Raw genomic sequence first — 24,206 nt, forward strand, 5'->3', positions numbered from 1 at the left:
GCACAGGGGCAGGAATCGGCCCTCAGCCCCATCCCCGGTGGCTGCAGAGGGCCCCCGGCTAGAGGTCCCGAGCTCCAGCACAGCAGGAGCCGGGCGGGGGCAGGGCCTGGTGGGCTCTCAGGCCAGGTGCACTCGCGATCCAGAGGCCGCCCAGGCCATCCTCCACCACCTGGGCGCCCAAGCTGCAGGTGCCCTCTACCTGCTGACAACAGCTGACTGGCAGCTCTCAAGCTGGTTGGCGCTCCCAGCCTCGCAGAACCGGGGCTAGAAGTCGCCTTGTCTGCTGCCAAGTCAGGCAGTTTGCCGGCGGCGGCTGCACCAGGGCGGGAACCGGATCCCAACCCCATCCCTGGTGGCTGCGGAGGGCTCCTGTCAGCGGCCCGGATCTCTCTTCGGAGAAGGAGCCGGGCAGGAATCACGGCCACGCGGACCCTCAGGCCGGACGGGCTTCGGGCCTGCGATTCCCGGACGTCCCGCGAGAGCCTAGGAGAACCCGCAAGCCAGAGGCGCCTGCGCTCGAGCTGCAGCCGCCCCCTTCCGGCCACGCGGGCTTGGGAGCGGCTTCCCGAGTCTCCGCGGGCGCTGAGCTGCAGGCGCGCGCCTAATGGCTCCGCGGGGCTCACGCGGTCTGAGAGGTCGGAGGGCTGAGCTGCGGCCGCCGCCTAACGGCTTCGCGGGGCTCCCTCGGTCTGAGAGGTCAGAGCGCTGAGCTGCAGACGCGCGCCTAACGGCTTCGCGGGGCTCGCTGGGTCTGAGAGGTCAGAGCGCTGAGCTGCAGGCATGCGCCTAACGGCTTCGCGGGGCTCGCTGGGTCTGAGAGGTCGGAGGGCTGAGCTGCAGACGCGCCTAACGGCTTCGCGGGGCTCACGCGGTCTGAGAGATCGGATCGCTGAGCTGCAGGCACGCGCCTAACCGCTTCGCGGGGCTCACTCGGTCTGAGAGGTCGGGGCGCTGAGATGCAGGCAGGCGCCTAAGGGCTTCGCGGGGCTCCCTCCGTCTGAGAGGTCTGAGCGCTGAACTGCAGGCGCGCGCCTAACGGCTTCGCGGGGCTCACGCGGTCTACGCGGTCTGAGCGCGGAGCTGCAGGCACTCGCCCAACGGCTTGGCGGGGCTCACTCGGTCTGAGAGGTCGGAGGCTGCGAGTGTCGCTGCTGAAGGCTGTGGTGGACAGGGCTGGATCGCGGATTCTGAGCTACATGGCGGGTTTGGGGGTGGATCGCAGGTTGGTGGGGGGATCGCGGATTTGAGACTGGGTGGGGGTGGAAAGGCCACGAGGGGCCGCGGCGGCTCAGGAGCGGGTGGTGGGCGTCTGAGAAGTTGCCACCATGAGGAAGCTCTTCAACTTCGGGAGACGCCTGGGCCAGGCGCTCCTGAGCTCCAGGGACAAAGAGTACGCGGGTCCGGGGTACCACATCCGGGACTGGGAACTGCGGAAGATCCACAGGGCGGCCATCAAGGGCGACGCGGCGGAGATGGAGCGCTGCCTGAGGCGGTTTTGCTACGTGGACGCCCGCGACAGAAAGGACAGGTAGGTGGGGCTCAGCCTGCGGTGGGAGGGGGACCCCAGACCCGGCTTCCCTGCAGCCCAGACCTTGGAGGGCGCCGGGACCCTCGGAGCCGCGGAGACAAGTGGAGCCTCAGCTGCTTTCCATCACTGGCAATTCCCGTCCTGCAGCGCTTGGTGGAGAATTTGAGTGATTTAACTCACGAAGTTAAGCATATACACGTGTAAAACATGGAGTCATATGCATGATAGGGAGGTGCCTAATGAGAACTCGTTCCCCTGTCAAAAATACCAGCAGCCATTTTCAGTAGGCGAAGAGTTCTCAGATAAAACCCTGTGTCGGTTTCACATCTGAATCCACCTAGGTAGATAGGTTCTTTACTGCGGCTTCTTAGAGGGACACTTGCAAGTGGGACATGGGTTCCTTGAATGGGAAGACTCAGTTTTCTCAAAATGTGAGCTCTTTCTATGTTTATCAGTTTTGCATAAACCGAATGAAAATATCAAGGTTTTATGATTTGTGCATGACACTTGCTGTCTGTCTTACTATTGTGATGACTTTTAAAAATGTTTATAATGGAGTGAAAAGACTTGCTCCTCTAGATATCAAAATGTGCTATTAATTCCCACAATTGATTATTTACTAACAGCTGAAAACACAAATGGAACAGAATAGGAAATCCAAAAACACTGAAATATATGCAAGATACATGCATAGGGATTGATAATGGTAACATTTCAGATGAGTAGGAAAGGATGAGTTATTAATAAATGCCTGCTGTGTGAAGAAAACTAATGAAACTTCATGTCACAAAAATGAGTTCCTGATGGAATTTAGACTGAAATTTTTACATATGCAAAATGAGAAAAGTACCAGAACAAAACACAGAGACTTATTTATACAGGTACATTTCACGTTAACAAAGGCCTTCCTAAGAATGACCTCGCGAACAGGCATTCTGAAAGTTGATTTAGCAAACTAAAAATTAAAATCCCTTGTGTATCAGAAAAAAATTAACAAAAGATAACACACTTGAAAAAATTTACTATATATATTTTTACTGATATATAAAAATATATATTCAACTGAAAAGTGTATCTTCATCCTACAGAGAATTTATTCTTTTTTTTTTTTTTGAGACGGAGTCTCGCTCTGTCGCCCAGGCTGGAGTGCAGTGGCCGGATCTCAGCTCACTGCAAGCTCCGCCTCCCGGGTTTACGCCATTCTCTCACCTCAGCCTCCCGAGTAGCTGGGACTACAGGCGCCCGCCATCTCGCCTGGCTAATTTTGTATTTTTTTAGTAGAGACGGGTTTCACCGTGTTCGCCAGGATGGTCTCGATCTCCTGACCTCGTGATCCGCCCGTCTCGGCCTCCCAAAGTGCTGGGATTACAGGCTTGAGCCACCGCGCCCGGCCGAATTTATTCTTTATAATATATTTTATGATTATATATATAACATTATATTTACTGATTATATATAACAAATTGTATATATTACTAATATGTTATATATATATATCAGTTATATATATACAGATAAAAAGCACATCTTTATTTTACAGGGAGTTCTTTCCAATCAAATCCACAAGAAAAGAACTCTAAAAGTGAGCAAAGTACTTTTTTGCAGATCCACAAGTTACTTATATACATAGGAAAAAATCCTTAGTGTTTCTCATAAGAGAATTTAAGTTGAAAGAGGAATGAGACTGTTTTCTATCCACATGTTTGTGAGAATAAAGAGCAGTGGTACTTATACTGCTGCTTGAAGTTTAAGTTGCTGATGACTTTTCAAGTGGATAATTTGGAGATAATTACCACATTTTAAAAATGTATATGCCCTTTACCCATCAATTCCATTGTATTAAAATACCTTTAGAAAATAGAGATACATGCACTTTGTTTTTCTCAGCATTTATGTTAAGAACCCATAGAATGGATATGTGGCCATTGAAGGTGGCAGTAGGTCGAGAGGTATGTTGATGTGTGAAGATGTATTTTGCTATAGCCGGTGAGGGTAAAAAAAATCAGTTTGCTTGCACATACACACAAACATACTATAGTCTTGTGTTAGCCAAAATTATGTACAAAATAGGATAAAATTTGTAACTTCTGAGCATTTGTATTTTAAAGTCTTTTGTTCCTTTTTCTTACCTTTGATTTCTGAAGTGAGCATTTATGAAACTTCTAGTAAAATTTTATATTTATTTATTATTAAATTTATTATTAATTTTATTTATTTATTAAATTTATTATTTATTAATGGAATAATATTTGGGAAGAGAGAAATATGAATCTTGTACAGATAAAAATAATTTCTCACTATTTTATATTATTGAGAGTTATCTTGTTTGAACTTTTAGCTTCTTCAGAAATAAGGGAATCTTTTTATCTGTGCTTGCAGATTTTATTGTGTATATATTTTTTATGTATATATGTTTTTCTTATGTATAGATTCATTACATATATGCATATGCAAACAATGATAGATTAATCATTTCATTATAGTTGTAGTCTTATAAAAATAACAAACAGCAAATATTATTACTATCACAAAAATATTGGTTTATAGAAGTTGTATTTAAAAATACTGGGCTCCCCAACTGTATTCTATCAATCCATTTGTTCATCAAACATAACCTGAAAACCTGTTATGTAGCAGACATTTTGCACTATCTCTCAGGACCCTTCCATACTTAAAGCCTTTATGTTTACCTGTTGTACCTGAGCAAGATGAGAGATTTAAAATGGGAATAGTAGGACTTAATCTCACTGAAGCTTTTCCTCCCACCTTTCAAGCAAAAGCATTTCTGAAGGTAGAAAACAGTAAGAGATAACCTTTAACTGCCCTTTTGAAAATTTATCAGTCTTAAATTCTAATATTAATAATTGGAAAGTCTGATTTGCATATATTCTGTAAATCCAGGGTTGACTGAAATGAGCCATACCTGTTCATCTCAATCATTAGTTTTCTTTAGCTTCATGTTTTTAAAAATCAAAGTAAGAAGTAATTTGTTTAAAAAATATGTTGTTACTTCAGTGATCGTTCCCCGTGGTACTTTTAGGAATTAAAATGTGTTTAGGTGTCAGTTAGATGCCTAGAACTGCCCTAGACCTGCTGTGTATACCGTATTCTACTTAATGTAAGGCCTCATGGATTGTGTAATACCCTACTATTTTCTATATTAATGAGATGATTTTTTAAATGCTACCAATTATAAAAAATTATGAATTATAAATGCCGTTCCAATATCAGATATGCTAAAATGTGACCTAACCTTTAAATCATCCTGCAAAATAGCAATAATTGTATCATTTTACTTAATTAAAATGTTTTTGTTAAGTAGTAGTAATAGTAATAATTATAACATCTGGCTGGGTGCATGGCTCACACCTGTCATTCCAGAACTTTGGAAGCCTGAGGTGGGAAGTTCCCATGATGCCAGGAGTTTGAGACCAGACTGGGCAACAAAGTGACATTCCTACTCTACACAACATATTTAAAAATTTTCTGATTATGCTGGTGTGCTCCTGTGGTCCCAGCTACTCAGGAGGCTAGGGCAGGAGGATTGCTTGAGCCTACGAGTTTCAGGCTGCAGTGAGGCTGCAATACACCATTGCACTCCAGCCTGGACAACAGGGCAAGACCCTGCCTCAACAAACAAAAATCTAACAGTTATTGAGTTGTTGCTTGTTCTGGAAATGGTTCTAAATGCTTTACATAGATTTTCATTTAAGCATCATAATGGTATCTTGTGAGCTAGCTACTATTGTCATCTTTATTTTATTAATGTGGAAATTGAGGCACAGAAAGGTTAAGCAATAGCTGGTATGTGACCGAGTACAAAGTAGAACTCAAGCCCTAGTTGAACTGAATCCAAGCACCAAGCTCATTCTATGCAAGTAGGCTGCTGTTTCATTAAGGTAGGGAGCAGTAAGAGCTAATAAATACTGTACTTTCTTCAAAAGAAAATTATTTGTTTTGAAGGCAGAGGAATAACTGCCATTCAGTGTTTACAATTACATGAACCATTGTAGGTTTTGAGATACTGCACTACAATTTCCTGAAATCTCCTCTCACTCTCCTAGGACTGTTCTACATTTGGCCTGTGCCCATGGCCGTGTGGAAGTGGTTACTCTCTTGCTGAGCAGAAGTTGCCAGATTGACATCTGTGACAGACTTAACAGGACACCGTTAATAAAGGTATATAGTAGCCAACTCTTTCAGCATGAAATGGATTTGATTTAAATACATAGAGTTAAAATGAATTTGTCTCATTTAAATATAACTAGTTGGTGAAACCTGTGGAATACGTATTTTGAATTCTTAGAATTTATAGTCTAATTTTTTATCTAACACGAATAGGCTGTACATTGCCAGGAAGAGGCTTGTGCAATTATTCTCCTGGAACATGGCGCCAATCCAAACATTAAGGATATCTATGGCAACACTGCTCTCCATTATGCTATGTATAACAAGGGAACTTCACTGGCAGAAAAACTGCTTTCCCACCGGGCAAATATTGAAGCACTAAATGAGGTATAGATCAATCAACTTTCTTTTCAAAATGTTTGTTTTAACATTGACATAGGTAAGAGTCAGTTTTGCATATTTGGAACTCAAGTGTTTCTGAATAAAAATATTTTGAAATAGTTGTCTAAAATTTTATTTTAAATATTGATACTTTTAAAGAAGCATTAGAGGGCACAGCTTTTTTAGTGCACTTACGGGAAATATTTGTGAATTTGTTAAGGTAAAACTTCTTTTCAAATATTTGTTTCCTACCCCAGGTGTATTTTTTTTTCTAATTAGTATTTAAAAAATCACAGGAAAAAAATTACCCTGGAAACAGGTTTTATCTTAAAACTCAAAACTAAAGCAACTTACAATAAATGGAAATCTTGCTGCTGACAATTTTCTAAAAAAAAGGATGTATCTTTCATTGGTAAGGTTTAAGAGGGAAAAATGGGAAGGGAAAAGGGGAGCAATCAAAAACATGCAGGTCACTTGGAAATTAGGTAATGAGGGAAAATGCCAAGAAGAGGTTTTGTTTTTTAGTTTGTTGTTTTTCCAGTTTATGTATTGAGGCAAAGTGCTCTTCAGCTTTGGGGTAATCATTTTTGGTTTGGTAAACAGAGTGATTGAAACTTGCCTAAAGATTAATTTTTAGAGGACTCTGAGGAAACCAGATTGGCAGTGAATAGATGGCGATGAGGTGAGAAACACTTCAGCAAAGGGTGGAACAAACTAGTAACTGACTTATTACCTATCCTGGCAAAAACAGTCACTTAGATAAGAGTCTAAACTCTTAAATCTAGAATATCTTGGTGGGAAGGTGGGAGATAAGGAACTTATAAATAGCAAAATCAACTGGGATTTTGAGTTTACTTGTCCCTGTTATACCCACACCCAGGAAAATTAACTGGAGTTTTAATAAAAAACTCTATCTCATACTCTTCTCTTTCTGGCCACATCCCAACTGATAAAGGATACTGGCCGTGTGGGTGAGAGATGAAACGGAAGTGATTGTCTGCTGCAGTAATTCTCAGCTAGAATTGTGCATTACAGTGACCTGGGGAAATTTTGTTAAAAATCTACAAGTGTAGGCTTTCCCCTGAGGTTTTTGATGTAATAGATCTAATAAGTTCTGAACATGTATGGTTAATAATATTTTCTTGAAGTCATACACAATGGCATGTACCTGTAGTCCCAGCTACTCAGGAGGCTGAGGTGGGAGGATTGCTTCAGCCCAGGAGTTTGAGTCCAGCCTGAGAAACATAGTAATTTTTGTTGTTTGTTTTGAGACGGAGTCTCACCGTGTTGCCCAGGCTGGAGTACAGTGGCGTGATCTTCCCTCAATGCAAACTCTGCCTCCCAGGTTCACGCCATTCTCCTGCCTCAGCCTCCCAAGTAGCTGGGACTACAGGTGCCCGCCACCACACCTGGCTAATTTTTTGTATTTTTAGTAGAGACAGGGTTTCACCGTGTTAGCCAGGATGGTCTGGATCTCCTGACCTCGTGATCCGCCCGCCCCTTAGAATTTGTAGTCTAATTTTTTATCTTACACGAATAGGCTGTACATTGCCAGAAAGAGGCTTGTGCAATTATTCTCCTGGAACATGGCGCCAATCCAAAAATCTTGTCTCTTACAACAACAAGAGCAAAAACAAATACCTCAGCATCCGAATACACTCGTGATTAAGAAGCACAGAATAGATAAATGCAGTATATAAATTCCCGTATCTCAAAGACATAAGAAATCTCTAAAAGAGTTGGCATTTGATAGGTGCTACTTTCTTCAAAGTTCTCCTTTCCAATAACATTAGCCTGACTTATCTGTCTTTCTCTATGTTTGTGACTGGGAAGTGAAAGGAAATATCATTGGCAACAGCTCTCAGCTTACAGAATAACACCTTTTCCTCCCCACCATGAATCATTCACTGCCATTCAGAGAGTCTTCAGCAATTTGCTTGTGGGTAATCTTTCCATAAGTAGAGGCTGACCCTTTCACAATTTCATGTTCCTCTGTCACCATTCTAGTGATTATGTGTCAACAAATGTTCATTACAAGTGAGGTTTTTTTCAATTAGATTAGTAGCAAATCCTGAACTTTTTTTTTTTTTTCGTTGAAGTTGTATTAGGGACTATCTCAGTGTGTCTGTTAAGTTTATAGAGCTTTGGCGTAATCAGGATGTCAGTTTTAAACACTGAAATCCTTGAAGTCAGTGAGAATACAATAGGAATTCTTTTAATAATTTAGTTTCCACAGTCCTATGAACTAATTATCTATTTGGTTAACAGTCTGGGAAAATGATATACACATAGATTGCAAATGAATAAATGTTGGGAAAATTCTTGAGGTGGGTATTATGAGTCTTAACAGCAATTTTTATTATGTATATTTCAGGGCCTGAGTTTTTTTTGTTAAACATATGATACTAGAGAAAGAAAAAGTTCCACATGCAAATACTTGGTTTATACACAATCATTTAGTAACACATTCATAGCAAATATAAAAACACAAGGGCTATAGTCTACATGTGGTACATAGATTTGTTCTTTGCCTCTTTAAATTGAGTCAACATGTAAAATTTAGTAAACTCATGCAGAAATCTGGACCTCAGGCTTAAGAATCAAATCTGGTGTCCCCTGAACCGCGTCGGTGCTTGGTCTGCTGTGCAGACGTTGCCCTGTGTAGGAGGCACGTATTCTCCAGTTTCCTACTGTGCCCACCTGAATACTTCACTTACTTAGGTAACCTCCTTCATCCTTACAAGTATTTGAGTTTACAACTCCTTTTTTATAGTATATTTTCATAAAGATATCAAGTTTTTCAGGACAGCATATATTAGTTCATAATATATAGTCTATAGTTTTATAAATCCCTCAATCATAGAGTTTGATTTTAGAATTCAGAAGTTTAACTCTTTTTTTATATCTATACCACAAATAGTGATCTGATCATAAGAATGCCTAGAAGCCTTTTTAGGTTATGCCTATCTGAGAAGTGGATAGATTATGAATATTGCAGACATTATATCTTCTCAGCAGTGTCCCTTAAAAATGCAAGTGAGGGCTGGGCACGGTGGCTCACACCTGTAATCACAGCACTTTGGGAGGCCGAGGCAGGCAGATCACGAGGTCAGGAGATCCAGACCATCCTGGCTAACATGGTGAAACCCTGTCTCTACTAAAAATACAAAAAATTAGCTGGCAACTGTAGTCCCAGCTACTTGGGAGGCTGAGGCAGGAGAATGGCGTGAACCCGGGAGGCGGAGCTTGCATTGAGGGGAGATCATGCCACTGCACTCCAGCCTGGGCGACAGGGTGAGACTCCGTCTCAAAACAAAGAAAAAAGCGTTACTTACTGGCTTTTGTTATGCTAGAAATAAGCCCTATACATCAGTATTAGAACTTTTCTTGATAAGCCATTGTATTTTTATTTCTGATTTATACTTTGCCTAAAGTAAAAAAATAATGTTAAATAGCAATTTAAATGGAAACCAATACAAATGGATTTTAAAAGTAAAGTTGCATTAGTATCCCAGGATTATCATTATAATTGAGAATAAAATTTCTTGCTGAGCTTTGCTTTTTAATATTTATTTTTGGTCAAGCCTGTAATCCAGCACTTTGGGAGGCCGAGAGTGGATCACGAGGTCAGGAGATCGGACCATCCTGGCTAACACGGTGAAACCCCGTCTTACTAAAAAAATACAAAAAACTAGCGGGCGAGTGGCGGCGCCTGTATCCCGCTACTCCGGAGGTGATGAGAATGGCGTATCCCGGAGCTGCAGTGAGCTGAGACCGGCCACTGCACTTCAGCCTCGGCAGAGCGGACTGTCTCAAAAAAAAAAAAAAAAAAAAAAAAAAAAAAAAAAATATTTATTTTCAAAAATTTTTAACTGGTCTGGATTACGCAGAACATACTGAACTTTCTAAGTTAAGATGAAAATCTATCCTCTTGTATTAGGAAAAATCCCACGCACTATTTAATAGTAAGGAAAATAAGTGCATTTGAAGCCAGTCTCTCTTAATTCAGAGCTCATTTCCTTAGTGGCCCCTTTGCATCAGGAGTGCCTGACATTGACATCCTGACACCATTGATACAAGTGAATCAAGCAAGTTTGTACCACCCAGAGGAAACCTACACTTGTATTGTGAAGCTCTGACAACTGTATCCCTGAAACTCTAGTTCCTAAAGTGTTAATGTTTGCCACAAAAAGTATTGTCAAATTGAGATTAGGCAAAGTTCAAGGGATTTCTAGATTTTTGGCCATATAATACAGTTTTGTAATACTTCTCAAATGCAGGTGATCATGGAACCTTTTTGTTGGGGTACCGTTCTTCTGGTAAAACAAATATTCTTTGAAATATAGTTTAAGAAACACTACTCTAGAGATAATTTAAATCATTAGTTTATTTTAAAAACTTAAAGCATTTGCTACTATGTCTTAGGTTTTAGAGTTATAGAGAAAAAAGATACAGCCTTTGCCCTCAAGAAGCTCTTGGTTTCAGTGGGAAACAATGAAATAATTACGATACACTGTGCTAAATGCTGAGATAGAAGCAAGGATTTTTGGGACTGGTAAATAAAGTCAGTTTTGGAGATGACCGAAGTTAATGTGGGGAGGCAGAGGAGGGGTGTTTGCAAGGCAGTGTGTGGGAAAGCACCGAGGAGTGAAAAGGAAGGGACTGCTTTGCATTTACTTTCTTTCTTTATTGCAAGTTTAAGTTCATAGCATCTTATAGAAGATTTTTAGTTCAGTTGAGAAATATGTAATTTTGTGAATTATAAATTGTTTTTGCTTTCTTACAGGAGGGAAACACTCCACTTTTGTTGGCTATAGATTCTACGAGATAGCAAATGGTGGAATTTTTATTGAAGAACCAGGCAAATATACATGCCGTTGACAATTTCAGAAGGTGCAATAGTTTTTGGTTTTTTTTGTTGTTTTTGTTTATTTCCTAAAAACCTGAGTGTTCTAGAGTGGTAACTCAAGTAAGAAATGTTAATAAGATTCACTTATAATTATTGGCATATAGTAAAAAATAATACAAATAATGAGTTAGGTAGAAAAGCAGTTATTTGGACTGAGCAACATCAAAAGCAGTATATAGTAGGCTTCATCTTCTCTTATAGACTGTTATTTGTAATCTGATGTTTTTGGTCCTGTAATCATAATAACTAAAGGGGTTTTGTATTTTCTAAATTTTATAAAGCATAGACTTTAACTTTCAGTTTACAACTACTACTATTACTATTATTATTGTTGTTGTTGCTGTTGTTTTCAGCCTGCAGATAGCTCTTACTTGTTTGATCCCTAGCCGACTTTGAATTACAATATATCAGACTAGGAAAGCAATGGGGAAATCTTCATCTAAATCTTTGCCTACTTCAGATAAGCGACCTCAGCACAGTTTCTTGGTCACCGAAAGATTATAAATTAGGAGCTTGTATTATGTCATATCCCAACGGGACAAGAGGCTTCCTTGTTGTCCCTGCCTTCTAGCCTTGGTGGTAATTTACCAAGATGAACACGTGAGCACCCAAGATACTTATACACATAAGCTAGTACATGTAAATGGTTATTATGTCTATCCTGACAGGCAAGGTATGAAATCGGTAAAGTGTATCCAATTTGCTAATTAAATATCTTTATTAAAGTTCTTGAGTGCTGTTATTTCTTTGTTGTTTTAGAACAGCCCTCATGCTTGCTGTGCAGCATAACTCGTCAAGTATCGTCAGCCTCCTCCTTCAACAAAATGTAAATATCTTTTCTCAAGACATGTTTGGCCAAACTGCTGAGGATTATGCTGTTTGTTGTGATTTGAGAAGGTATATGCTTATATTAGGTTAATACTAAATTAAGGTTTAAAATAATTACAAATATTGCATCTTATACATTAGATGAGAGTTCATAGTTTGGTTGAGGTAGTTTGGAATGGCAACAAGTTAGTCCACTTTTTAACCAGAAATCAAACAGAAAGCTAGACTAGTTAGAAGTAGCAATGAGTGCAAGATTCTTTCAGGACCTTTGAAGACCTTTATCCCTAGGGGTCTCAGTGTTGTTCATTTCATTCCAAGTGTTACCCTTGTATGTGAGACATAAATAATGTCACATCTTTTACTTTCTTTTTTTCTTTCTTCTTTCTTTTTTTTTTTTTTTAAAACAAAGTCTCACTATGTTGCCCATGTTCCTGAGCTCAAGTGATTCTCCTGCCTCGGCCTCGCAAAGGCCACCATGCCTGGCCTGACTTTCCAAATTAGTTGTTGGGTCTTGAAATGTCCAGTGTAGCAAAAAATCTTGTATTATTCCCTGGGGCTATCTCTTATGCCTTCCTCCTTTGGATTTCTCAGAAAGCTAAGGGGTTCCCTAAGTCCAAGGGAGACAATCTTGCTTTACAAGTCAGAAGAAGGGGGGAAAAGGCCATTCTAGTCATTCTGTTGTTTCCATTGATTCACTTCCTGTATTGCTGCCATTGTAACTTGTCCTGCAATCTGGTAATGATTGACTTTTGGCACCAGGATGCCCTTACTGATTCAGATCCCTCACTCTTCATGATGACTCATACACAGTATCCACAGCTACAGTGTTTTTTAGTTCACGTATATAGGCTCAGCCATTGTTCCCAGCACCCTGCTCTGGCAGAGAGGCCTCCTAGCTTTACCCACACACATAGTGAGTAAATTGACCTTCTCCCTAATACTACAAACCTTATTTGTAGCCCACCTCTTAGCTAGGCCTAGCCTATACCTCCATGGTATGTTATCCTTTGAGACCAGTTTCCATCTGTTCTCTAGCAAATATTAGTTGGATTGTACTCAACAGTCAGGGATATTCAAATAATGTTGCAGGAAGAGAGCAGAGGTCCGTTTGCCTTTTGTTGTCACATCTGTACCTTGAGCCTTTTTTCTGTCCTGTGTAGCAGCTTTTGTTAGATAGCAGAATGTTCCACATTATCCTTCAATAGAGTAATGGGCATCAACTTGGAGTTGGCCCCTCAAGTAATGTGTTTCCATAATAATGAAAATCTGTCAGGCTGTTTGCATCTCTACCTCAAGTTTTTAAAATATTTTAAAATTCTACCTCACAGGAAGTCATTCAACAGAATTCTCTGTATCTAAAGTAGATAATTTGGATTTAACAGAGCTAAGCCTCATCCATGACTTTTGAGTATCCATGTATAAAACAGGGCTTTATACTTGTTTCAACAGCACATATTCTAAAATTGGATCAATACAGAACAGATAAGCGTGCCTGCTGCCTAAGGATGGCACACAAATTCAGAAAGCATTCCACATGTTGCATAGTCCCTAGAAGGTCATTTGACTATTTGTTAACTAGCTTCAAGGAAATAATGTGAGTCAAACCAAAACAAGAGTCACCCAATATGGAAATTGTTATTATGATCATTATAGAAATATTCATGTAAGGTGATCTGTGAAATGAGAACAGAGCTGAGTGGCATATGGGATGTTACATGCAAATATGTTGTTAGTACATGACTTGGAAATGAGGAAACATCAACTTGCATCTGTTTCATGGAACTGAAAAACAATACAAGCAGGGCTTTGTCTTGTATGTGAGTCGGAGAGGACCCAGAAGATGCAGCCTCTGACAGAGACCTGCTGGCTCTGAGTTTGAGGAGGTAGAGAAGGAATGGTAGTTGTCCCAGCCAGGTTTTGACATCTATTAGTTTTCTGCCCTTGGTGTGATTGATGAGCTCAGTAATAGGGGACAATTAGGTTATATGTTTTAATGAGACAATAATATATTTATATATAAATTTAGTTACAAGTTATGAACTAGCTAAAATGCTCTGAACTATAAGCCACAATGAATAGAACTAATAACCAAAATTAGCACTTAATAATATTCTCTGAAAACTGTGACATTCAAATATTAGAACCTATAAAAAAACGCTCATCAGGTTTTATTTGAGATTCCAAAATTGTTCCAGCAATGCAGCTCAAGAATAAATTTTTCCATTGCTTTACTATTTCTCTGAACATTTATTTAAACATTTTATCCCATTACATCCTGCTAACAACCTAGTAAAGTCAAGTAGTAGGCGGGCGCGGTTCAAGCCTGTAATCCCAGCACTTGGGAGGCCGAGAGGGCGGATCGCGAGGTCAGGAGATCGAGACCATCCTGGCTAACAACGGTGAACCCCGTCTCTACTAAAAATACAAAAAAAACTACGAGATGGCGGGCGCCTGTGTTAGCTATGAGGCTGAGCAGGAGAATGGGTACCGGGAGCGGAGCTTGCAGTGAGCTGAGATCCGGCCACTGCACTCCAGTCCGGGCAACAGAGCGAGACTCCACCTCAAAAAAAAAAAAAAAAAAAAAAAAAGTCAGTAGTAAACTTTGTTTTTTGAAGAAGCCACGGGCTAAGAGAAGCAATGGTCTGAAAAAACAAATACCTATTGGTTACAGAGCGAGGACTTACTCTGAGTGCAGGACAGTTTCCAGGCTGTTAAGTTAACTAGAATTAACTTACTGAGCTATGTTTTTCTCAGTTTATGAGTACTTCCTGTGTTTTCTTTAATTAGAAGCTTAATAAGTTTATAGAGCTTAAAATTTTCAAGTGTATTGGACATTAGAGTTCTGATATTAGCTCTGACATTGTCTGAAATGCTTTAAGAATTTAATATGTTTGGGCCGGGCGCGGTGGCTCAAGCCTGTAATCCCAGTACTTTGGGAGGCCGAGATGGGCGGATCACGAGGTCAGGAGATCGAGACCATCCTGGCTAACACGGTGAAACCCCGTCTCTACTAAAAAAAAAAAATACAAAAAACTAGCCGGGCGTGGTGGCAGGCGCCTGTAGTCCCAGCTACTCGGGAGGCTGAGGCAGGAGAATGGCGTAAACCTGGGAGGCGGAGCTTGCAGTGAGCTGAGATCCGGCCACTGCACTCCAGCCTGGGTGACAGAGCAAGACTCCATCTCAAAAAAAAAAAAAAAAAAAAAGAATTTAATATGTTTGGTAAATATTTTTCATATCGCTATTAAAATACTAATTTTATTTATTACATTTATTATGCATAGCATTCAACAACAAATTTTGGAACATAAAAATAAGATAACTTAAAAATCATCTTCGAAATGACAATCAAGGTAAGACTTCTGATAGTAAATTTCTCATTTCTCTTGGTGGTCTTACTGATTTTAAAAAGCAAAATTACAGGCCAGGCGTGGTGGCTCAAACATGTAATCCCAGCACTTTGGGAGGCCAAGGCGGGTGGATCACCTGAGGTCAGGCTTTTGAGACCAGCCTGGCTAACATGGTGAAACCCCATCTCTACTAAAAATATGAAAATTAGCTGGGCATGGTGGTGGGTGCCTGTAATCCCAGCTACTTGGGAGGCTGAGGCAGGAGAATCACTTGAACCCAGGAAATGGAGGTTGCAGTGAGCTGAGATGGCACCACTGCACTCTAGCCTGGATGAAAGAGCGAGACTCTATCTCCCAAAAAACCCCAAAAAAGTAAGATTACGTATTTTTAATCATAAAAGAGCAGTTTAAAATATGTATATTTATGTATAAATTAATTTTTTAAATTTAATTTCTTTAGTTTAGAATTCAGAGTTAAGAAGTTAGTTCTCAATCTCAAACAGTATTCTCTGAAAAAAATTCGTTTATGATCCCTGAAATTCTACATTATATTTTTGTATTGATATAAATAAGAAATTAGATTTTTAAGTTAGCATGTTGCATTTTCCTCTATAATTACATTGTTACAAATTGGACTTGTTATGCAAATGGATCTTCTATTTAATTTTTATAGTAAATGGTTTATATTTAGTAAATAAATGTTAATTACAGTTGATTCTTGAATATTTTGGGAGTTAGGGACTCTGATCCCTGTGCAATTGAAAATCTGAGTATAACTTTGACTCCTTCCAAACGTAACTACTAATAGCCTACCATTGACTGGAAACTTTACTGATAACATAAACAGTCGATGACCACATAGTTGGTATGTGTTGCATTATTATATACTATGCTTTTAGAATAAAATAAGCTAGAGAAATGAAGCTGTTACAAAGAAAATCAGGCCGGGCGCGGTGGCTCAAGCCTGTAATCCCAGCACTTTGGGAGGCCGAGACGGGCGGATCACGAGGTCAGGAGATCGAGACCATCCTGGCTAAAGGTGAAACCCCGTCTACTAAAAATACAAAAAACTAGCGGGCGACATGGCGGGCGCCTGTAGTCCAGCTGCTTGGGAGGCTGAGGCAGGAGAATGGCGTAAACCCGGAGGCGGAGCTTGCAGTGAGCTGGATCCGGCCACTGCACTCCAGCCTGGCGGCAGAGCGAGACTCCGTCTCAAAAAAAAAAAAAAAAAAAAAAAAAAAGAAAATCATAGAAAAGAAAAAACATACCTACTATTCATAAACATAAGTGAATCCTCCCAAAGGTCTTCATCTTCATCATCTTCAGGTTAATTAGGCTAAGGAGGAAGAAAATGGTTGGTTTTGCTGTCTCTTGGTTGCAGAAGCAGAAGAAAAATATGCATATAAGTGGACCCCTGCAGTTCAAACTCTTATTGTTCAGGGTCAAGTGTATTACACAGGAATCTGTGTCACTAAGAAAGTAACTGTCTTTAGAACTGGGAATTCAACAATCCCTTTCTGATACCATAAACAAATGGCAATAAGAACCATAAAACCGAGCCATTGTGCACCCATACAAATAGGAGATTATTTCTGAAGATACCTACTGAATACAGAAGACAGAAAAGTAATTCCTTCCCAAGAAGCAGAAGTTATGTTACATATTCTTATACAAACAAGGTCTACTTTTAATTTATTCACCATAAGTTGGAACCTCATGAGATATATGCACTTCTTAGAACAAGCTGTGTTTTTTTATGTGCTGGATAATTATAATAATAGTAATTTTGTTGGGACAAGGTAATCTGTTACCAGACTGGGCGTGGTGGCTCATGCATGTAATCCCTGCACTTGGAAGGCCAAGGAACGCAGATCACTTGAGGTCAGGAGTTTGAGACCAGCCTGGCCAACATGGTGAAACCCTATCTCTACTAAAAGTACAAAAATTAGCCAGGCATGGGGGTGGGCACCCATATTCCCAACTACTCGGGAGGCTGAGGCAGGAGAATTGTTTGAACCTTGGAAGTGGAGATTGCAGTGAGCCGAGAACGTGCCACTGCACTCCAGCCTGGGTGACAGAGCAAGATTCCATCTCAAAAAACAAAAAAAAAAACTCTGGTAACCATTAGGTAAGAGATGATCATAATAAATATTCCAATAGCCAAACTCTAGGCTCAAAAAAATTTTTAATTATAATAAAATTATAAAAATGGTTCACAATAACAAAAGTATAACACCTAATGTGTTGTACAATCTGAACTGTATAAAGACACCGTTAATTTAGTATATATTTATCAAATCACTTCTGTGAGTTAGGTTTGGCAAATGCACAAGACAAAGATGGAATTGACGTAGTTTTTGTCTTTAAGGTGCTCATAATAGAATATTAGAATATAGATAACTATTTAATTTTTGTGTTTTTTAACAGAATTTTTAAGAAAAATATTTTATTTCATTCATATATTTGTCCACTTAAAAAATAACTATCATGTATCTTTTATAGACTAAGCATTTTTCCAATGTGACAAAATACATTTAAAAAATACAGTTAGGAGATTGTTATTACCACTGTTATTTATTTACCACCTTAAATAGTGCTATGTGTCTAATGTCACCTGGGAGCTTATAGTTATTATTTATTACATATGTATCATGTTCAGTATGTTCCAGGCACATTTACATTTGTGGTAATGAATGCAAGCTTCTAAAATGTGGGTAGGATTTAGGGTGAGCGTGCAGAGTGGGTGGAACTTTGCCAGGTAAGGAGGCAGAGGGATGATGCTTGGCAGAAGGAGTATCTAACAAGCTTGCATGTTTGACAGAAGCAGCACCCACGAAGAATGAAAGTTTTAAAACACGAGGAGCAAGTACAAAAGATAGTGAACTTTGTAGAGTTTATGAGCAGTTCAGATTTACTAGTGCAAAAAAAAAAATATGGAGAGCTTGTTAATGAAGTGAAAATAACTTATACTTATTATTTATTATGTGTTTATTATGTTTAGTATGTGTCAGTGAAGGCAACCTTAGGAAAGACTTTGTTGTTGTTTTACCTATGTCTAGAAACAAGTCCAGTAAAAGACTTTTAATGGAATAGAACTGAGTAGATCTTATCCTGTAGGCCAGGGGAAACTTCTGAGGTAGAATGCTTTTGGCTGCAAATACTACAAGACCTAACAGTGACCAAAACCATAAGAACCAGGCTTGTTTTTGTTGTGGTGATATTATTGGATCCCACTTGTTCCTCTTTTAGCTATGCTGTTGGCAGTGTCTTGTTCATGTCTCCTTTCATGGTTGGCTACTTAGCAATAGCTCCAAACATCATGTTCTCACAAGACAGTATCTAAAGGCTGGAAGGGCTGCTTTTCTTCACATGTGTCTTTTAAATTGGGAGAAAACTCATAAGCTTTTTTTTTGGGGGGGGGGGGATGTAGTCTCTCTGTCGCCAGTCTGGAGTCCAGTGGCACGATCTTGGCTCACTGCAGCCTCCACCTCCCAAGGTCAAGCAATTCTCCTGCCTCAGCCTCCCGAGGAGCTAGGACAACAGGCACGTGCGACCACGCCCAGGTAATTTTTCTATGTTTAGTAGAGACGGGGTTTCACCATGTTGGCCAGGATGGTCTCGGTCTCTTGACCTTGTGATCCGCCTGCCTCAGCCACCCAAAGTGCTGGGGTTACAGGCATGAGCCACGGCGCTCAGCCCTTTTTGTAAAATTTTATTAGCTGGGTCACACCACATGTTCATTCCTAAACCAGGCACTGGGAAAGCAAATGTGGTTATGTGATTAGCTTTGAATAATCACTTACCTTTTGAAGCTGGAGAGGAGTATTGAGATAATAAATATCCAAATAGATTTGTGATTCTCCAGCAAGAAACAACAAGGAACTGCTCTTGGGTAGGGAGCCAGCAGTGTTTGCTCTAGAAATTCATTGGAAAATTGTGAGCAGGGGAGGCATTAGATTCAATTTGAGAATTAGGGCATTCTGTTCAGAGTATAAAGCAGGGATTGGCGAGCTTTTTCTATAAAGGGCCATATAGGAAATATTTTAGGCCATGTGGTCTCTCTTTCTCTTTCTCTCTTTCTCTTCTCTCTCTCTCTCTCTCTCTCTCTCTAACAATTTAAGCAGCTGAAGGCCATGTGGTCTCTGTCGTAGCTACTCAACCCTGCCATTGTAGTGTGAAAGCAGTCATAGGCAGCATGTCAGTGAATAGGCATGACTGTACTCTCATAAAACTTTACTGAGAAAAAACTTATGGTAGGCAGGATTTGGCCTGTGGTCTGCAGTGTGCTGACCCATTTTGTAGAGGGTAGGTGGAGGATAGGTGTCACCTGGGAGCATATAGTTATTATTTACTAGAAATTTATTATGTTCATTAGATGCCATGCACTTTTAAATTTGTGGTGATGACTGCAAGCTTCTAAAAAAAATGGGTAGGATTTAAGGGAAGCATGCAGAGTGAGTGAAACTTTGCCAGGTAAGGAGGCAGAGGGATGATGTTTTCTAGAAGGAATATCTAACAAGCTTGCATGTTTGGCAGAAACAGCAGCTGTGAAGCCTGCAAATTTGAAAAAAAGGAAAGAAGGTGCAAAAGGTAAGACACTTGAGTGTCTCTACTCTTAATCATGTGAAGAGACTGGAAGACAAGGGAAGCTTCAGCCGTAGTTAATGCTATAGTTTCCTTGTCGCAAATCCATGGAGTCCATGAATCTATTACAAAGTTTTCACCCATCCATGATAAAATAAAATGATGGCGCTCCAGTTTATTCATTTGAAAATATTGGTGTTGCCAGGGATGGTGGCTCCTGCCTGTAATCTTGTCAGTGTTGGAGGCTGAGCTAGAAGCATCCCTTGAGGCTAGGAGGTCCAGCAGCCTGGGCAACATTGCCAGACCTCGTGTCTATTTTTTAAAAATCTGTAGCTGGGTGGGGTGTTCTGCCCCTGTGATCTCAGCTACTTGGGAGGCTAAAGCAGGAAAATTACTTGAGCCTAGAAGTTTGATCCTGTAGTTAGTTATGATAGCAACCTTACACTGTAGCCTAGGTGGCAGAGTGAGACCCCATCTCTAAGAAAAATCAAGTCAAATAGGATAAGATACAATAAAGTAAAATGTTGGTCTTTTTCTTGGAATTATGCTTTTCTAATTTGTTTTGCTTTTTTTAAATAAATTTAAGAAACAACAGTAATAGTTGGTTTATATAAGGTTTTCAGAAACTGGCTTCTGCCCAAATCTCCATCTGCAGCCCTTTCTCTGTCTGCCCCTTTTGCTGCCATTACTGAGCTGCTGGTGATGCCCCCGTCACCATCCCTCTCATGTAGACAAATACATACACTCTGGGAGGCTTCTCTCCCTGTCTTGCCACTGTCTGGCATGTACTATCTTTCCTGCCGTCTGCCTCTTTTAATCTGGCAAACCTCACTGTCTAAGTCTCAGCCCATGCATGATCTCTAGAAAAGCCATCCCTGACAGCTTTTATTCTCATTCTTTAAACCCCAGTGCCTACCACTTAGCAGGAGCTCAATAAACATTTAGTAAAATAAAGACTTTATACAAAGATGATTGCTACAGTCCAGCAACAAAAGGGATAGACGTGCAAAGACATGATGCGCGGTTCAGATGGTGAAGTGACACTAGAAAAATGGACAAAGTACTAAGGGAGCCCCAAGGACAGAGAGCCTGTGTACGTGGAGAAAGATAGCCAGATTCAAGGAGGACTGCACATAGCATTTTGAGCCTTTTTCTTTTTCTGTTTTTGGAAACAAGTTCTTACTCTGTCACCCAGGGTGGACTGCAATGGCATTATTGAGACTCACTGCAAACGGAAACTCCTGGGTTTAAGAGATCCTCTTGCCTCAACCTCTTGAGTAGCTGGGACTACAGGCACACACCACCATGCCTGGCAAATTTTCTATACAGTCAGGGTTTCACTATGGTCTCCAGACTGGTCTTAAACTCCTGGCTTTAAGCAGTTATCCCACCTGGACCTTCCAAAGTGCTGGGATTACTGGTGTGAGCTACTGTGCCCAGCCTACATTCTGAGTCTTACAACACAAAAATATGTTTATCAGAATAGTAGAGGAAAACATTTCAGATGTAAAAAACAGAGTGTACATTATAAAGGTGTAACAGTAACAAAAGTTTTGCAAATTATTAGTAAATAACAACTCGCTTAGCATGTTGTTAAAAAGATACTATTATGAAGTAGAGAATAGTAAAGTGTTACTTTATATGTTTTCTTTTTTTTTTTTTTTTTTGAGACGGAGTCTTGCTCTGCCACCCAGGCTGGAGTGCAGTGGCCGGCTCTCAGCTCACTGCAAGCTCGCCTCCCGGGTTCACGCCATTCTCCTGTCTCAGCCTCCCGAGTAGCTGGGACTACAGGCGTCCGCCTGGCGCCCGGCTAGTTTTTTGTATTTTTTAGTAGAGACGGGGTTTCACCCATAGCCAGGATGGTCTCGATCTCCTGACCTCGTGATCCGCCCGTCTCGGCCTCCCAAAGTGCTGGGATTACAGGCTTGAGCCACCGCGCCGGCTATATGTTTTCACTGTGTTTTTTTTTTTTTTTTTTTTTGAGACGGAGTTTCGCTCTGTCGCACGGGCTGGAGTGCGGTGCCGGGGATCTCAGTCACTGCAAGCTCGCCTCCGGGTTACGCCATTCTCCTGCCTCAGCCTCCCGAGTAGCTGGGACTACGGCGCCCGCCACCTCGCCCGGCTAGTTTTTTGTATTTTTTAGTAGAGACGGGGTTTCACCGTGTTAGCCAGGATGGTCTCGATCTCCTGACCTCGTGATCCGCCCGTCTCAGCCTCCCAAAGTGCTGGGATGACAGGCTTGAGCCACCGCACCCGGCCGTTTTCACTGTATTTTTAATTTTTGTCTTGTTTCCAGCAGTTTTGTTTATTTACATTGGGTGGAATAATTTGTGGGTGACCCTGAGACTTTTGCATGTCTTGAACCTGCTGATATCTAGTGTCTCCCCAAGTGGTTTGTTAAAATTTTAGATAATTAGAAGTGCTTCTTAAAAATGTAGATATTCCAGTAAACATTTAGCTTCATTTAAACTCTCAATTTATAAAATAAAAGTATGTTATTTTGTATCCATTTTTATAAAGATTATAGTCTTTATTCTAAGTCATTTTAACTGAACATATGGATTTGTCAGCAGAACACAACTTAAAAGTGGCTTCAGAGGAAAAGCAAGAAAGGCTTGAAAGAAGTGGAAATAAACAGCCACAGGTATATAGCAATTTAAATTTCTGGTTTACTATTGGTTTGTTTGTTTGTTTTTCTTTAATACCATGGCATAGTCCAAATGAAGTGACCTTTTAGGCTATCCTTTTAGAATCCAAAGAGCGTAATTTCATACTGAATTTTAAAACATTTTAGCCAGTTATAAAATTTAAAATATTCTTACAGTCTATAGTAACTTATAGCTATCTGTACCCTTGGAATTGAGGCCAGAAATTTCCAGAAGTCACTTTGCTGTTTTATTTTTATAACCTTCTTCATGATAAAGAAAGTGACATCAGAAATGGAGTTGTATTACTAAGCAAGAGAAATTATAAACAGTTGGACAGTGATGGCCCCTGAGTTCACCTCATGTTAAAGGAGTGGTTCCCAGTGGTTCAGACTTTGCAATTTTATGTTGCCGGTCACCAGTGCTGAGGTTAAAGACTTCGTCTGTTTTTTGGTTTCTGGTTATCTTTGGTGTCTATGTTCAGGGAGAGAATGGGTTCCTAAAATCAGCCCAACTGCCTGTTGAGAGAATCATGCCTTCCAGAAAGGGACTTTGGTGTCAGGGTACAAACAATAACTTTCTTGTTTTAACATAAGTAGAAAATGCTATTAAAATTTTTTAACCCACTGTCACTAGTGGAGCTTAGAATATATTAGACCTGGATATAAGCAGATAACTTTCTAGATAACACTGTCATATTACAGTAGAACATTTGAAGTAGAATCTAAAAATTTTCTTCTGTTTCTGATTGGTATGCATTTTGGCTTCTAATAATTTAGCATTTGCCTACTCTTTAGTTAATCCTCAGAGATATTAATTCACTGTAGGGGTTCACTATTTAGGGTATGCTGAGGTAAAAATCCTTTCAAGAGAGAAAGCCTGTAGAATACTACATATCATCTGTGAACCCATTTCTGTCAGATTTAATTCATAATGAATTAAGTTTACTCCAAACAAACAGAGTTAAGCTTCCTGACTCATGTTTTTCTCCTATATTAAGCCAAGGCAAATTATTTTTTACTTCTTAGTTATAATCCAGTAACTTAGGGGTAGTAAAACGTAGATTAAGTTTCACAGTTCAATTTTAATTATTTTCTATTTTTTCTTTGTTCATACTTAATTGAGAATAAAGTTAATTTTAAAACATGCACCCTGTCAGAAAAGACACCTGAGAAACAAAAGAAGCAAATTAATTTTCATTTTTGCACCTGCAAAAAAAAAAAAAATGTCTCAAGAACCAGAACTGAGTAAAAATTGTAATAAAGACGATATATCTGTATATTCAGGACTTCCTTTAAAATTCATTACAATACCGGGCATGGTGACTCACACCTGTAATGCCAGCACTTTGGGAGGCCTAGGCGGGTGAATCACCTGAGGTCGAGAATTTGAGACCAGCCTGACTAACGTGGAAAACCCCGTCTTTACTAAAAATACAAAATTAGCCAGATGTGGTGGTGCATGCCTGTAATCCCAGCTACTTGGGAGGCTGAGGCAGGAGAATCGCTTGAACCTGGGAGGCAGAGGTTGTGTTGAGCCAAGATCATGCCATTGCACTCCAGCCTGGGCAACAAGAGTGAAAGTCCATCTCAAAAAAAAAATTCATTACAAAAAAGTTCAACTGAAGATTGCTGAAAGTTTTGAAAAATCCAAAATTACTGTTTGTCCTGAGGAAGCGCTCTTACATTGTAAACCTAAAGAGGGACAAACTTAAAGGGAGTGCCCTGTAATCTGATGAATCATATCCCTGATAATATCCCTGAGGAAGCAGATACACCTGGAGTGTCTAACTCTGTAGTACTCCAGGCATTGCCTGAACAGAACGAGCCCATCTCACTCAGGTCTTGTCATTGCAT

General features: G+C 40.3%; 1 protein-coding gene and 1 non-coding gene across 2 annotated transcripts; both read left to right on the forward strand.

Annotated features, from left to right (window-relative positions):
* The first annotated feature begins 550 nt into the window (after positions 1-550).
* On the forward strand, positions 551-23,718 carry LOC117099068 (putative ankyrin repeat domain-containing protein 19). The gene is given in 9 exon segments (XM_033238324.1): positions 551-1,528; positions 5,593-5,707; positions 5,870-6,043; positions 10,824-10,930; positions 11,706-11,843; positions 15,056-15,092; positions 15,094-15,124; positions 19,658-19,711; positions 22,279-23,718. Coding segments are annotated over 9 exon segments (1,023 nt in total). The 5' UTR covers positions 551-1,325; the 3' UTR covers positions 22,443-23,718.
* On the forward strand, positions 13,212-13,314 carry LOC117099482. The gene has a single exon (XR_004443818.1). It is a non-coding gene; the product is annotated as a U6 spliceosomal RNA (small nuclear RNA).
* Positions 23,719-24,206: the final 488 nt, after the last annotated feature.

The sequence above is a fragment of the Trachypithecus francoisi genome, unplaced genomic scaffold (assembly GCF_009764315.1).
Source record: "Trachypithecus francoisi isolate TF-2019V2 unplaced genomic scaffold, Tfra_2.0 Lachesis_group16, whole genome shotgun sequence".
NCBI classification, from domain to species: Eukaryota; Metazoa; Chordata; class Mammalia; order Primates; family Cercopithecidae; genus Trachypithecus; species Trachypithecus francoisi.